The 16,998-nt window shown below is 41.4% G+C and overlaps 1 protein-coding gene across 2 annotated transcripts in view; it reads right to left on the bottom strand.

Annotated features, from left to right (window-relative positions):
- Positions 1 to 16,998, bottom strand: part of EVA1A (eva-1 homolog A, regulator of programmed cell death) — an 816,740-nt gene that overhangs the window by 448,413 nt on the left and 351,329 nt on the right. For both annotated transcript variants that reach the window (XM_029596048.1, XM_029596047.1), the window contains exon 4: positions 16,671 to 16,823. In XM_029596048.1, the coding sequence (XP_029451908.1) occupies positions 16,671 to 16,823 (153 nt within the window). The remainder of the gene's footprint in view (positions 1 to 16,670; positions 16,824 to 16,998) is intronic.

Raw genomic sequence — 16,998 nt, 5'->3', positions numbered from 1 at the left:
ACTGGCAATGTACATGCTATGTCCCAAATAGCAATAAAGTGTGTTCTAAAAGTAAATAAATACATAATGGGGTAGATTTTAATAGGAGTGCGCGTGGTGTACATGTGCGCGCGCTACCCGGCACGCACACATGTACGCCCGATTTTATAACATTTATTTATTTATTTATATTTTATTTTATTTAGCGTTTTTTATATACCGAGGTATAGCAGAGTTGCCTTCACTCCGGTTTACATTATAACAACCAGTTACATTGAAATTTGACAAATTACATTAAACAGACTGAGAAACTGACATATGAAATTAGTCAAAACAAAACAAGATATACCAAAAGTTAGGTATACTGAAAAAACAGGGTTCTTAGATAATAGGAGATATCTGTAGTTAGGAAGCAGGAAAAATTGTCCAATCAGAAGACTGATAGTTATGAGATCAAAAGTCCGAGCTGTCAGTATGAGATTGACTTAGAAGCCAGGATTTTAGGTCTTTTTTAAAAGATTTAGAGTTTTCTTGACCAGCGAAGTGCTGAGGAAATGAGTTCCATAATTTTGGGCCGATGATGGAAATGGCTCTATTTCTGGTGGAAGAGAGTTTGGCGAGAGGAAGAGATGGAATCACAAGTTGTATTTTACTAGTTGTTCTTGTAGTGCGTAGGGAGTGGTGGATATGTATGACGTCATCAAGAGCAGTGTAATCTGCTTTGTAAATTGCTTTCTGTAGTATTGAGAGGACTTTGAATTCGATTCTTTTCTCAATTGTGAGCCATTGTAGATGGTTGAGAACAGGAGTGATGTGTTCAGATTTTCTTTTCCCCGTTAAGATTCTGGCCGCGGCATTCTGAAGAAGCTGTAATGGTCTTAGGGATGACTTGGGTAGGCCAATCAGAAGAGAATTGCAGTAGTCTAAACAGGAGAATATTAGGGCTTGAAGGACTGTTTTGAAGTCATGGGGGTGAAGCAGTGGTTTTAGGTGTTTGATTACCTGTAGTTTGTGGAATCCTTCTTTTGTTCTTGTAGAGATGTGTTTTTTATAATTTAGATCATTGTCCACCCAAATGCCTAAGTCTTTAACATTGTCTTTAAGTTGGATGATGGAATTGTCAAATTGGAAGGGTGGAATAGTTATAGGTCCGGAATTTTTTCTAGCGATGAGTATGCATTCAGTTTTGTTCATATTTAAACATAATTTAAGTTGGATTAATCTGTTTCTGATTCTGTCCAGGAGAGAGGCTGCTCTAGACATTGTATCTTCTAATGAGGGGGAAATTGGGATAAGAATTTGTATATCATCGGCGTACATGTAATATAATATGCCAAGACTGGATAAAAAATGGCAAAGAGGAGTAAGGTAAATGTTAAATAAGATGGGTGAAAGTGCCGATCCTTGCGGTACACCTGTTTCGAGGGGGATGGCGTTTGATAATATGTTGTTGTAGGCGACTTTAAAATATCTATTTTTGAGGAAGGATGAAAACCAGCTGAGAGTTTTTCCAGTGAGCCCGATGGATTCAAGACTAGAAATAAGCAATTTGTGGTCCACAGTGTCGAAGGCTGCAGATAGCTCCAGAAGAATCAGTAGGTATCCTTTTTTGTTGTCGAGTCCTCTTAATATGGTATTGGAAAGGTTGAGTAAGAGGGTTTCGGTACTGAAGTTTTTCCTGAAACCAAATTGGGTGGGATAAAGTATTTTATTATCATCTAAATGATCATTGAGTTGTTTCAGCACAGCTTTCTCTGTCAATTTGGCAAAGAAGGGTAGGTTAGAAATTGGGCGGTAATTGTTTAGGTCATCTGGGTTGAGGTTTTTTTCTTTAACAAAGGTGTGATTGTAGCGATTTTTAGCATTGGAGGTAGTTCGCCTTCCTCTAGCGATTTGTTGACGATTGCTGCAATTGTTGGGGCTAGTGGATAAGCAATTTCCTTAAGGATTCGAGTGGGAATGGAGTCTAAGACATGGCGAGCAGGGTTGATTTTTTTTATCATTTTTTCTGTTTCCGTTATGGATATAGGTCTAAAGTGGGCCAAGGGGAGTTGCTATTTGTGCGCACATGTTATAAAATCGGGGGTCGGCGCGCGCAAGGGGGTGTCCAATTGTGCACCTTGCGAGCGTCGATCCGTGCTGCCTGCCCCCGTTCCCTCCCAGGCTGCTCTGAAATCGCTGCTAAACAGGCATTTAGATTTTCAGTGGTCTTTCCATCATCTACTCTCATGGCCACATACAATTGAATATCTGTGTATTTATTTATTACATTTTTAATCTCCCTATTCCAAGGACACAAGGCAATATAAAACATAATTATTTTAACAATAAAAACAAATGATACAATATGAAACATAGATATATGACAGCAGGAAAAGACCATACAGCCTATGCAGTCTGTCCACTCGCACCAATTAATTCAGTTTTAAAGTCCCTACCGCTCTATCAGATAATATAAAATAATCAAGTAAAATAAAAATTTAAAAAACATCCAAGACATATAGAAAGATAAGCAGAAATTGGAGCGGCCTCGGAGGGAACATTCCTACCCCCCCGCCCTCCCACCCCATCTTCCCTTCCCTTACCTCACCCGCCCTTTCCCCCCCTACCTTTTACTTTGTTGTTTTTTTTTTATCTCAAAACTTACTTCAGCCCTGGGGCACAGCAGCAAATATGGCCGCTGTGCTGGGAGCCTGACCCTGCCCCAGACTGCCCCACCCCACCCCTTTTTGCAAGCCCTGGGACTTACATGCGTCCCGGGCCTTTTTAAAATAGGCCCGGCGTGCGTAACCCTTTCAAAATCCGGCCCAATATGTATACAGCTGGAGAAGCTGGTGACTAATGAAATCACTTACCTGCACAGGACATAATGAGGGTAATTCTTTTTTTTCTTTTTACTTCTTTTTTTAAATACATTTCACAAAAATTACACCAAGATAAATCTGAGAAAGACCGTTGATATGAAATAACACACAAGCAATAAACAGACTCAAAATAAATAATACAACCAGTCTATAAATAGCCCACTAAGTGAAAAGGAAAACGTAACCACAGGCAATGAGAAAATGGTCTTTAGGGAAAAGGAAAAAAGATAAACATTAGCTCACAACTGCTATCTAAATAACATGAGACAATGGATAGATCCACTAGCCACAGCTATTAGTGGCATCACCTAAGCTGCCTGCCTTTTTGCATCCAAGAAAAAAAAAATGTAACTGTGAAGTTCAATGAAGGTATAATATATATTCTGTAGGATGAAAACACATTTACAAGGGCAACAATTCAGAAAAAATGCTCCCAAAAACGAAACCTCTGGTGACATTTCCAAAAACTTCTTTCTACGATCTTGTGTCTTCTTAGCTAGGTCTATAAAAAAACCAAATGTTACTCCCTAGAAACAAGTTTCTTTTCTTACGGAAATACAGGCGCATTATAGAGTCTCTTATCTTATGAAAACCAAAAGACACTTTTGCACTCAGCGCTCCTTCTTACCTCCAGCCCCAATCAGCAATCAAACTCTTCCAACGCTGCGACAGGCCCCCCAGTAGCCCGCGCAGCCATCTGCAGCATCTGACCAGGCCTAAAGCACACCACAGGAAGACGCCACCGACTCCAGCAGGGGCTTCCTCTAGGTGCGCATACACCCAAATAGCTCCAATTTAAAGGGCCTGCAGCGGGAAAAACCCCACAACGCCTCCTGATGATGTCGGGAGCCCCTGCCTATTTAAGGCCACTTTAGCAGCACTTCCTTGCCTCGGCAATAGGTCAACTTCTTTGAAGTAGTGCATTGCCTCAGCAAGTTCCTGTTCCTGGCTTTGTGTTCCTGGTCCATGTCCCTGAGTTCCTGATTTCCATTCCTGGTTCCTGTGTTGGCAGTCTGATCTGTATTCCTGAGTTCTTGTTTTCTTCGTGGTCAGTCTTCTTCATGATCAGTCCTCAGTGTCTCCCCTCCTGCTTGTGCTATTCCTTGCCTCTCTATCCTCTTTCTGCTCCTTGTTCCCTTTTGGAAAGATTTCTGGTGTTGACCTTGGCCTGGACTCTGACACTGATAGTACTCCAACTGCCACCGACTGCTGCCAGACTCTGACTTTGCTTGCATTTCCTGTATGATAGACCCTGGCCTGCAACTCTATCAACCCAATGGATCCTCATCTCATCAGCAGAGACCCGCACCTAAGACCTGCCGGCCCAGGCACCCAAGGGCTCATCCCAAGGGGAACAAGGACTGGTATAGGTGAAACTCCAGTTGAGCCTCTGCCTCAGCCATCACCACCAGCCAATCTTGGGGACATGCAGGGCTTCTCCACCTTGGTCCAAGAGTTCACACCTTGTAAAAAGAGGAAAAATTGAAACACCATGGTGAAGTCCAACTATTGCATGACTTCCTCAAAATGTCATCTTGCATCCCCCCTTGTAATTTTCAAAGCCATTGATATGCATAAAACCTGGTTTTAAGCATATAAATGTTTGTTCTAAAATTGGTCCAGAACCAGTGAGCATAAAAGTATGCACATAACCTGGTTTCACTTGTACTTTTATGCAAACTGAGGAGAGGCATTCTAGGGGGCGGAGTTGGTGTGAAGCTGAGACATATGTTTTTGATACAGTCCTGCATAGGAGGCTCATGAATAAAATGAGAAGCCTGGGAGTGAATCCCAAAGCAGTGGAATGAATTACAAATTGGTTGACTGACCAGATGACAGCAGGCAATGGTAAATGGAACCTATTCTGAAGAGAGAATGATGATGTGGAGAACCTCAAGAATCCGTTCTGGGAACTGTTCTTTTCAACATCTTTGTGAGCAATATTGCACAGAGGTTAGAAAGTAACGTTTGTCTTTATGTGGATGTATCTAAATTCTGCATCCATGTTAACGAAAAAGAACTGTAATGAGGACACACTCACATCTTGTAATTATGCAATATATGACAAGTGTCTTGGACGTTTTCACTTCTGGCTGGAGAAAGCTGTCCAAAAAATGGCTAGAGGTTCTAGAACAGAGCCATTAGCAGATACAATGGGACGACAAAGAGGATTATTTACTGTTTTGTGCACCTTTAGAACACCTGGGGTGATTCACTTTCTAAAAAGTTTACCTCTTTGGATTTAAGAAATCCCCAATCTGTAGCATGGTATAATAACTCTGATATCCTAATAGTCAAATTAGCCGAGGATCACTTAGTAAGAGTTCATAGTAACTGTCATCACTGAGTTGTCTCTCCATCTCCCTGATATAATTGTTAATGTCCATAACAACTACTGTGTCCACTGGTGTGAATGTAATTCTTGAATCATCTGATAGGGAACGTAGTGCTTCTCTCTCAATAGAGGTGAGATTGTAAAAGGTTTTGTGAGGGTGCTCTTCCATTTGTTGGAGATCCTGCAGTACTAAATCTCTAAAAATCTGTAGATGAGGGTCCAGGGGGCCCGGTGGATTCCACCGTGATCTCGGTTTGACTAATGACATGTGTGTATAAGGGGAAATGTTATTCGAAAAAAAATAGTCTGATCTAAACATTACAAAGGAACCTAAAATACAAGGTTCTACATTCATCACAAATCCTATTCTGATTTCAACCCAAAGAATGTCATCTATGTCATACAGGTTCCTTATTCTTTAATATACATAGGTCGCACCAGTCTGGCTATTCACATGCAACTGATCAAACATCATAGCCATACACTTATTGCACCTTTGGTCAAGCATTGTATATAGTTTTCCCATAAATTTACAGATTTACAATGGTCAGTACTGCAAGTAATACAGGAACCTCCACAGGGCGGTAATGTCTCAACGAATCTTAACCACTGGGAGCAACGTCATATTTTTTAATTGAGCACGTTCTTTCCAGATGGACTAAATGAAACTATAGACTGGTACACTTTATAATCATTCTGTGCACATACAGTTTGATATGTTTCATAACCAATCCTGCCAATGTATGAATGCTTATGCTATCATTGCGAAAACAGCTAATGCACTCTCACCTTTTTTTCCTTTTAAAAATGGCCTCTATACTCATGGATGGCTAATAGGAGCAGAGAGACTGATAAGATCCATCAAGATTGTTTCACGTAGGATTGATGTTAGAAGTGAAGAACTGTACAAATGATATTGCAGCAATACTTTATACATATGAGTGTCTTCTTATTTATTTATTTATTTATTTTTGGTTTTTATATACCGGAAGTTCCTGTATACAATACATATCACTCCGGTTCACAGGTAACAGGATAACTATCGCCGGGATGGCGGTTTACATGGAACATATCAAACAATTAATCTATTATAGAGTAAAATACATGGTTTACTTATGAGTGTACTTTAATTTGCTTCAATTTGGTTGCATGCTATATGCTTCTACAATTGCTTCCTTTGGTGTTGCATCTGAATTGCAACTAAGCACAATGTTATTAACATTAGTTTCTCTTTGTGCCCCTTGTGCAGATAATCAAAACACTGCCACAGTCTTGAGCTATTATTGAAGAGTACAGAAAAAGATATTCTCTTCTGACAGATAAGTGGTTTATCTGTAGTAAACATTTAAAAAAAAAGCAAAAACTGGTGTGCATGACCAATGATTATAATCACATGATGCCTTGAAATCAAACGTCAGTCACTCTGACAAATGGATATAATCAGCGATTGCTAATATATGAAGGTCATGAACACACACAACATTGTATGATTTGATTATTCAAGTGCTTTTCCAGGTTGATTTGCTATTGTATACATTACTGGTATTCACCTTAATGGTATTTCTACTGGGATGCATAGAGAGGCATAACCAGTAGGAACATATGAACAAGATTTGCCATACTGGGTCAGACTAAAAGTACATGAAGCCCAGTATCCTGTTTCCAAAATTAGCCAATCCAGGTCACAAGTACCTCGCACCATGGAGTAATTCAGAGGTATATTTTATTCTCCATTCTTTTCCTAATAATTCCTAGCATTCTATTTGCTATCTTGGCTGCCACTGCACACTGAGCAGAGGATTTCAACATATTATCCATGATGACGCCTAGAATGTTTTCCTGAGTGGTGATTCCTAATATGTAACTAGAATTTAGATTGCTCTTTCCTATGTGCATCACTTTGCAGTTGTCCACATTAAATGTCATCTGCCATTTGCATGCCCAGTCATCAGTCTTGCAAGGTCTTCTTGCAATTTATCACAATTTTCTTGTGATTTATCAACTTTGAATAATTTTGTGTCATCTGCAAATCTGAACACTTCACTTGCTGTTCCCATTTCCAGGTCATTAATAAATCTGTTAAAAACGGCGGTCCCAGAACAGATCCCTAGAATACTCCACTATTCACCTTTCTCAATTAAGAAAATTGACCATTTAGGCCCTACTCTCTGTTTTCTCTCTTTTAAGCAGTTCCCAATCCATAATAAGACATTGCTTCCTAGCTTATGGTTTTTTAATTTTCTCAGAAGCATCTCATGGGGGACATTGTCAAGCGCTTTCTGGAATCCAGATATACTAAATCAACTTACTCACCTTTATCTGCATGTTTATTTACTCCTTCAGCGGATTGGTGGGGCAAGACTTCCCTTGGCTAAATCCATGTTGGCTTTGCCCCATTAAATTATGATTATCTGTCAGTAATTTTGTTCTTTATGATAGTTTATATCATCACTAATGTCAGGCTCACTAGTATGTAGTTTCTTAGATCACTCCTGGAGACCTTTCTAAAAATTGGCATTATGTTGGCAACCTTCCAATCTTCTGGTACTGTAGATAAGTGATACCCCTCTACAGGTTCTTGGTGAGACTTCATCTGGTATAGTGTTCAGTTCTGGAGACTGTATCTCAAATTGGATAGAGATAGAATGGAAGCTATCCAGAGAAAGTCAACAAAAATAGTGCTGAGTTTTGAAACAAAAGACTTGTGAGGTGAGACTGGAGAAATTAAATATGTATACCCTGGAAGAAAGGAAAGACAGGGTATAAATGATGTACAAGAACCAACCTTTTCTGATGGAAACGAAGCTATAGATCTAAACTGCCAAGAGGGAAGAACGTCAGGAAATATTTCTTCAGGGAAAGAGTAATGGATGCATGGAATGCCCTCTCGAAAGAGGTGGTGAAGACAAGAAAGGTAATGGAATCCAGAATGGCATAGAAATGAAGAAAAAGGGGTAGATTTAGGATAACTTTAGATGTGGTATTTCTGAATGAGGGTAACCTGCACGGAGTGACAGTTATACTCTTAAGAATTTGCTGGGCAGACTAGATGAACCAGTTGGGTCTTTATCTGCCATCATTTACTATGTTATGCACATACTTTGATTTTTAAAAGTATGCCCTTATGATATCCAGCACAAGTTAAGCCCACTTGGAGCAGGTGTCCTGTGTGAGGTAATTTATGATTGTACTTGGCTTATTACCCGAGGATTTTCAAAGCCAGCTTCTGCACACAAGTTCATTTCGAAAATACTCCGTAAGCATGAAGACTTTACTGCTATGTAGGTTGTTATAATATTAAATACTTGGAGGGAAACTTGCCAGGTTCTTTGGGTACTTGCCAGGTTCTTATGGCCTGGATTGGCCACTGTTGGAAACAGGATGCTGGGCTTGATGGACCCTTGGTCTGACCCAGTATGGCATTTTCTTATGTTCTTAAAAGATCTATATTCCACTGTTCACAGCACTTCAAAGTGGATTACATTCAGGTAATGTATTTCCCTATCCCAGAGGGTTTACAATCCAAGTTTGTACCTGAGGCAATGGAGGGTAAAATGACTTTGTAAGGAGCAACAGCGGGACTTGAACACTGGTCTTCTGATTTGTAGCCCACCACTCTAACCACTAGGCTACTTCTCCATTCCATAGCCATGTCCACAAGTAAAATGCTGTTCTTATACCTCTGTAGGTTTGTATGTTTTCTGGGGTTAGAGTTAGGTCAGGGACAGCAACTGTGCATGTAAGTTTTGGATATACAAAACTAAGTGCATAGGTTTGCCTTAAAAAGTACTACATATAAAGCAGCCACAAATGTAGGTGTGTACTTTTCAGGGAGTAATGATCAAAGCAAAACAATCCACATAGTTTTGTTTTGATTATTGCCACCCCCATGGATTAAAAACTACCTGCGGAGTTTGCCAGGTTGTGGGTAGTTTGATTATCTACTTCTTTATGACTTGTGTTGTAAACTCCACTACTGCTTGAATTTTCTGCACACCCCAGATGCATGGGCATTGGCAACCACTTGAAATGTTCTAGGAAGTGTGGCAATGTCAATATTACCTCACTCCCCTAAAGTGCACCGAGCCTCATATAAAACATTCTTCAAGGAAATAAATATTTTTTATACTAAAAATGGATTATTTGGGCAATAAAATTCCCTAATGTGCATAGAGTACTTACAGGTGCTAAGAACAAATAATCCTTAAAATCCAAACATCTTAGTGAAGGTTTTGCTTGAAAGCATACTCAGCTCACAAGAGCTTTAGTAAACACTGTCTCAAGTCACATACTTTGCCCTGAGGGGCATTTCTTTCAGGTAGTTTTAGCTCGAATTGCTAAGGATGATTTCTTTTTGACACTTGTGAATGCTTTTATGTGGACTGTAGAAATGCATTGTTTCAGTTAATCTAGCAGTTGTTGGTATCAGTGTAGGCCCCACAAACCTTCCCTCCCAGCTGTCTCTGGGAGATCTGCATTCTGGGCCCTCAATTTGCACCCTAGGCTTCACAGGAAAGAAGTAATGTGTACATGGAAGGCCACAAAGGTGCTTTTGCTAAGGCATTGCTGGGTACGCAATTGCAAGGCTCTGACCTATCACAGTCCTGCAATGTGACGAAAATACCAGCTGGGCTGGAATGGTGGCTCAGTGGCAGTGGTGTGCACTGCCAGGCAGGAAACCTGGATTCAGTTCCTAAATCTGGCATTTGTTCCTCAAGCTAGCTTACAGCAATCACAACACACTGAGGGAGGAAGTCTCTGCCATTGCACAATGTTGACACCTAGTGGCCAGATCTGTGATACTCGTACACCAGTTTCCTGTGGCCTTTGGCTGAGGAATGTTGCCGCAATGATTGGGCTAGCTTGGAAGATGAATCAGAGGTAAGAGGGGAAAATAAATACAGATAGCTGCAAATGAAGGCTTAAAGTACCATAGCTCAATAGATGCTGCTTGTGAAACCCAAAGGAACAGGAGGAAATTTCAAGGCCCAAAAAAAGTAAAGAGCACCCAGAATAGCAGAAACAGAGTGATAGAGTGGCAAAAGAACAAGAAGAAGAAGGAGAGGAACTACTGAAATGGCAAAGAATTTGAAAGCAGTGCCAGAGTGCTGAAGCAGAAAAGTATCTGTGAAACAAGGCTGAAGAAGGGACAAAAAGAAAGGGCTTAGCAACATGATTACCTGGCACCATCTATCTTCAATCAAGAACTGCCTCAGTTAGAAGTTGTAACTTCTCCCGTTCATCTGAGAAAGTGAATCCTGGCCCTTTTTATAAGGTAGATCTTAACGTACTTTATAGAGTGCCAGGTGTCCTGCAGCAGGGCCACATAAAATACAAGAGTTCTGGCGCCAATGGTTCCTCTCCTGGTACCTGGTCTTTGGGTTCAAAAGATGGTTGAGTAGCTGATGAAATGGACAGGGCTCAGAGTAAATGATGGAATAAAAATCTCATGATGGACAGGGAACCAGTAAAAACATGCCTAATCTCTCATCATTGAACTTTACCTGCCCCCTCCTCCCATGTAAAAATCTGTCCATACTCTTCAATCCTTTCTTGTTAGACTCTGAATCTCAAACCCACATCCTGGAATTCAATAACTCAAGTCCACACAGAGAGTTTGGTGACTCCAACTTGCAAACATGTATTTACTCTTCTGGGGAATCAGCAGTAAAATAAACAAAGCAATGAATCACAGGCTTCAGCAGCAGAGATAGCACCATAACAGCCAGGGCAATAAAAAAAATCGCTCTGTCTCTTAGCAGCAAGATATTAGAGTTCAATTATCTCCAAGAAAACAACAAAATAATATCTAGTCTGTCTTCCCAGAAAACATAGGTGTTACTCACTTATTAATAGGGTCCCATGAAAGTGGTAAATGAGGGCCAGGGTGGACCCTAGACCCTTTTTTCAGGAGACGTGAATCAAAGGATCCCAGGCCCCAGCAATTTTGTTTTGGTGGCGGATCAGAGGGGCTCAGGAAGGTCCTGGGACCTGGCAGGTTTTTGGGTGAAGCCCTGGGTAGGCCCAGGGAGACTATAGGGATGCCTCAGGTAGGCGCCGGAGAAGATTTCAGTCAGCCCTGGTGAGCTCTGAAGCAACGGCAGAGGATATTTTGTTTTTCAGCTTTTTTCCAAAACAAGCAAAAGGAAAACCAATGAAATTTTGAAAATGTAATGTCACTGACATTGCCTATTTCATTTCAAGTGAATGCACATTGCTACTAGGTTTCACACCTAATCCCCAGCCAACCCAGGGAGCAGAAACCCTAACCCAGGGATTGAGCTAAGGACCTTCTGCATGACATTGCATAGCATTGCCACTGAGCCACCAGGCCAGCACAACCCTCTGACCTCTTACAGTCATGACTTTTCTACCCCTGAGTTCTTACAGGTTTTCTAGCCCCCTGAGCTCTCATTTCCATGTACCTGAAGTTCCTTAATTCTTCATAGTTCCCCAAGTTCCTTGAACTTTATGTCCTATTTAGAGCCTTGTTCTGTCCTGTTTGTACTGTGTGAGTCTAATACTGCCATGCTTGCTCTTGCTATTTGTATTGTTCTATGGTGCTTATAAAAGTATTAAAATGGCCATGTTGGGTCAGACCAATGGTCTATTAGCCCAGTATCTGTCTCCAGCAATGGCCCCAGAGTCAACAGATGAAAACCAGAGTTCAGCTAAATGTTCCTTATAGATTTATAAAAGTGTGAAGCCACTTAGCCTCCAACCAATCTCTAATATCCATTTATCCAGACCTCTCTTGAACTCCACTATACTGCATGCTATGATTACATCTGGCAGCAGCTGGTTCCAGAATGTAACTACATGCTGATTAAAGAAATACTTTGTTGTGTTTGTCGTAAAACTGCTAGCATACAATTCCACTGAATGGTTCCTGATCCTACTAATGTTTGCATAATCCACAAGAGTGAGGTGGGATTCATAGAAAAAGCATGTGTAATCCACAAACTGAGAATCGTGCAGGTACGTTTATTTAAGAAGGCAGTCCAAGTGAAATACAAAGATTCAAAAAAATTGTTCATTCCCAGACACATCTGTGTTTCACTACACAGCTGCATCAGTAGAGACAACGAACTATACAGAAAGTTGCTTCAACATGGAGGGACTGCATAAACAACTGCTTGCTTATGGTTTGTTCTTTTCCATTCATGCTCTTGTAAACCTCTGTCATGTCTCCTCTCAATCGTCTTGTATTGAAGTTAGGAATTAGGGAAAAAAGGATAGAGAGGCTCAGGTTGCCACTACGTAAAATGGATCACAATGAATCACTGCAAAGGACCACACATATAAACATTGCTTGCCTAGATATAATAAAATGCTATTACTCATTGTTTTATTTAGCAAGAAACAGCAAGATTGCAAAAATAAACTTTGCTAACATTAGAATTCATATAGGAATATTAGACATAAAATAGGTTTTTAGACATATGAAACTGCATTTATGATCTTAAGATATTAGAGAGGCATTTTCCCCTGACAGAAAAGATGGCTGACACTATCTTTGTTACAATTTCAGAACTCCTAGCTAGACAGCCATGTGATAGTTAAACAGCAGCAAGCTCACAGCACTACATCTGCTTCTATCAAGATAAGAAAGTTAGTCTCAGGAAGTACACCTTCCAAAGAGAAGTATATCATCCCTGGCTGTGTGCCCAGAACTTGCCTTCTGCCCAGAACTCTGAAGTCCCAGAAAAGAGGGAAGAGCCGTCCATAGTAGAATGCATGACAAGATAGGCAGAAAGAGACTTTTCCATAGCTTAAAATATATACTGTCCTATAATATGTTCAGTTAAAAGACAGAAAATATTCTGAGAACATACATTATACTTCAAATGCATCACTTTCAAGTATTTAACAAGAAAGAAACGCGTCTCCTTAAAATAAGAAGATAACTGGAATGCTTCCCTTACATTTAGAAAAGACATTAGGCGGCCAATATTCAGTTGGCTTTTTAGTGGACAAGTTATCCAGACAAAGTTAACCAAATAACTTGTCCTGGATATTCAGTGTGGTAAACTATTCACTGAATATCATCCCCACTTAAAGTTATCTAACCGTAGCCGGATAACTTAAACATACCCAGATACTTTTTTGAATATCGCCAGTTATGTACAAAGTTATTTGGCTATGATTAACTGGATAACTTCACAGTTCACCGGCTACATTCTAAAGAATATAGTGGTTAAGTTACATTCCTGTTGTAAAAAAACAAAAAACACACATATACATCGCAGGCCCCCCAGGCCCAAACCTGTCCCCCACCTCCCTCCCATCTGAGTTTCAAAGGCCCTATGGGACCAAAATTGCTGCCCCCAAACCAAAACGGCCCATTTCAAAGTTTAGAAATAATTATTTTGGCCAGAAGTCCCCCCTCCCTGACCCCCTACTCCCGCTTCCCCTTTTGTGTTGTTTTTTTAAATGCGTAGTCTCCAAACCCACTCCCCTGCTGCTCACCCCAATCTTTTTACCTTTTATGCCCGCCCGCCCCTGTACCTTCCTTTGTAGCAGGTCTTCTCCCACATCACGGTAGCCTCATACCACTTTCCTGGCCCGGCATTTCTACCGGTGCTACGCTACTCTGCGACAAATGGCTAAGTTAGCCAGATAAATCAATCCCTCCCTGGAACACCGCTAAAACACCCCTTTTTTCTTTGGCTAAACTATGACCGGACGAGTGGCTAAATATGCCAATTGTGCTATTTAGACGGATAACTTTTGAGTTATCCCTCTAAATGGCTTTTGAATATGGACCTCTAAGAAGATACTGCAGTGACATAAAAAGTAGACATTTAGAAAGATATTACAGTGCCCAAAAGAGGAAGTAACTACAAGATACACTTGTATGCATGATAGCTAAATATACAGCTTGTGAACCCCACATAGCGTGATGGCAAGAAGAACCAAACTATGTTCATGCAGTCAAGAGATTCCTGGACTGTAGCACTGACATAGCTGTTGACCCATAAGTGGGTGGTAACCCAGTCCTAGTTTTGCAATTAGGTGCATAAAAGTAGGAGATTTGGAAGCAGATCTTTGCACTGAATGGGTTACAAACTGGTTAAAAGACAGGAAACATGGAGTAGGATTAAATGGACAATTTTCTCAGTGGAAAGGGGTAGGCAGTGGAGTGCCTCAGGGATCTGTACTGGGACCCGTGCTTTTCAATATATTTATAAATGATCTGAAAAGAAATACGACGAGTGAGGTAATCAAATTTGCAGATGATACAAAATTATTCAGAGTAGTTAAATCACAAGCAGATTGTGATAACTGCAGGATGACCTTGTGAGACTGGAAAATTGGGCATCCAAATGGCAGATGAAATTTATGTGGATAAGTGCAAGGTGATGCATATAGGGAAAAATAGCCCATGCTATAGTTACACAATGTTAGGTTCCATATTAGGAGCTACCACCCAGGAAAGAGATCTAGGCATCATAGTGGATAATACATTGAAATTGTCGGCTCAGTGTGCTGCAGCAGTCAAAAAAGCAAACAATGTTCCCTGTACATACCAGGATCAGTCCAGACTGCTGGGTTATGCCTCCCTTCCAGCAGATGGAGTCAGAGAAAAAACTGAAAAGGCACCCCCTAGATATACTGGTGTGCCACCTGCGATCCTTCAGTATCTCTCTTACTCCAGCAGATGCAGAGGCATGACCTGTGGTCCTGATCCTTGTTAAATTTACAGATTATATATGTTTTTCATGACCAGGTTTGGTTGTTTGACTATTGTCTATTAACTTTTGACTAGATCAACTAACAAAAAAAAGAGAATAGTAAGAGTTATTTAATATATATTGGAAAATCTCTTAAGGCAGGCAAGGCAGGGCATTGCCCTTAAGCCTTCATACCCGGAGACTTCTAGCTTTTAGCTTACCCAGTGAGTTGGGAGAGCATTTACCGGTGGGCCGGTCACTCTCTCCCCTTTACCTTGCACCAGAGAAGGATAATTCCTCTGGCCAGAGTTATCCCTGTCTATCCTAATACACCAGAGAAGTTATTCCTCGGGTGGCTGTAGCTATTTTTCCCCTGTCAGTGACTGAAAATAAATAAATAAATAAATAAATAAATAAAAATAATACAGGCACTTAGCAAGGGTTTTGTGCACTACACATTTTTTACCTTCACAGCTCTTACGCCTGCTGTGATCTCCTGGGCCTACGGAGAGAGTGGATTCTTTTCACCCGGCTGTAAGCTACTTTTTTCGCGCGTCTTCATGCCGCGTGGCACAACTTGTGCAGCTTGTGGAGAGTCGGGGGGCCGGCTCTCACGTGAGGGTCTCTGCTCCCACTGTCTTTCCAGGGGCGAGGGGCCCTTGCAGAGGCCGATTTTGGGGCAGAGCTCTGGATCGCGCGGCTCTTCTAATGCGCCGGCAGTCAAACGAATCAGGGCGGGCACGCTCGAGGAGGGAGCGGAGGCCATTTTGCTGGCGCGCCGAGACCCGACCCGGGGGCGGTTCTGGAGGGCGTGGCCACGCCCCGGAACGCCCCGGGCCGAAACCACGCCCCCGGGCCCACCCCCGAAACGCTGCGTCCCGCCCCCAAAACGCCGCATCGTTCGGCCCCGCACCCGACACGCTCCCTTCTAAAAACCCCGGGACTTACGCGTGTCCCGGGGCTCTGCGCGCGCCGGCGGCCTATGCAAAATAGGTGCGCCGGCGCGCAAGGGCCCTGCTCGCGTAAATCCAGGCGGATTTACGCGAGCAGGGCTTTGAAAATCCGCCCAATTATCTTTTCTCTTTCTATCCATTTTACATTAAATTTCCATTTTCGTCTCATTTTCAAAAAGAAATGTAAGAAAACTGAATGAAAATTTGTTCATGTTTTGTTTCACTTTCAAAGGAATCCCCCCACTGCCAAACTAAAAAAATAATAAAATTAGTCTCTCGCCCCCACCCCACCCCCGACCTACCAACATCTCTTACTCCATCTGTGTGTTTAAATTGGTCCAAATGGGGCAGAAATGATCCCTAGTAGCTCCCGCCCCACCGCTGCTATATTTGGCACCGGCCGACCGGAGCCGGCATCATTTTGAATTTCTGCTACATGATAAAATGGTGCTGGGCCAACCAAGAGGCTGGCACCATTGTGTTGTATGGCAGAAATGCTAAATGGCACCAGCTGGCACCATTTTCAAATAAAGCAGTGGCAGGGCAGGAGCAATTGGGAATTGTTCCTGCCCCATTTGGACCAATTTAAACCTACACATGGTGTAAGATGAAGGGGAGGCCCAGGGGCCAAGAGTACAATTTATTTTCACAAGTTGAAAGGCAGGGAAGGCCTGAAGACACTGTTTTGCTTTTTGTTTTCTTTATGTTTTCTTTCATTTTGTCTATTTTCTTTTAAATGAATGAAACAAAGCAAACAAAACAACCAATTAATAAGAAATATATAATAAAAAACAAAGCAATATGAAAGTGCACACCCGTGGAAAATATGAGAAATATTTGTATAAGTTAAGTGTACTCATCTTACCTATTGTGGGCATCCCAAAGTTTTGATATGGGCATTCCAGATTACCTCCCTGAGATCTTCCAAAGATGGCAGAATATATGGCTATGACCATGCTTCTCTTACAGGTCAGCTTCAGCTTGTCGTCTTCACAAGCTACTTTACTCTTGTACTCATCTGCAAAGAAAAACAAAATGCTATTTCAGTCACCTGCCCCTTGTCCTTGGCAAACTAGAAGAGGAATTTTCATTTAGAAAATGTCTTTGTTCTGAAATAGGCAATTCATTGTTTAAGCCAAGATTGTAAGCTGATTTCATGTTGTTTGAAGACTGCTGCCCATAGAACAGTGGTT

Source organism: Rhinatrema bivittatum, chromosome 3 (assembly GCF_901001135.1).
Source record: "Rhinatrema bivittatum chromosome 3, aRhiBiv1.1, whole genome shotgun sequence".
In the NCBI taxonomy this organism is placed as follows: Eukaryota; Metazoa; Chordata; class Amphibia; order Gymnophiona; family Rhinatrematidae; genus Rhinatrema; species Rhinatrema bivittatum.
This window is presented reverse-complemented; position numbering and strand designations above follow the sequence as displayed.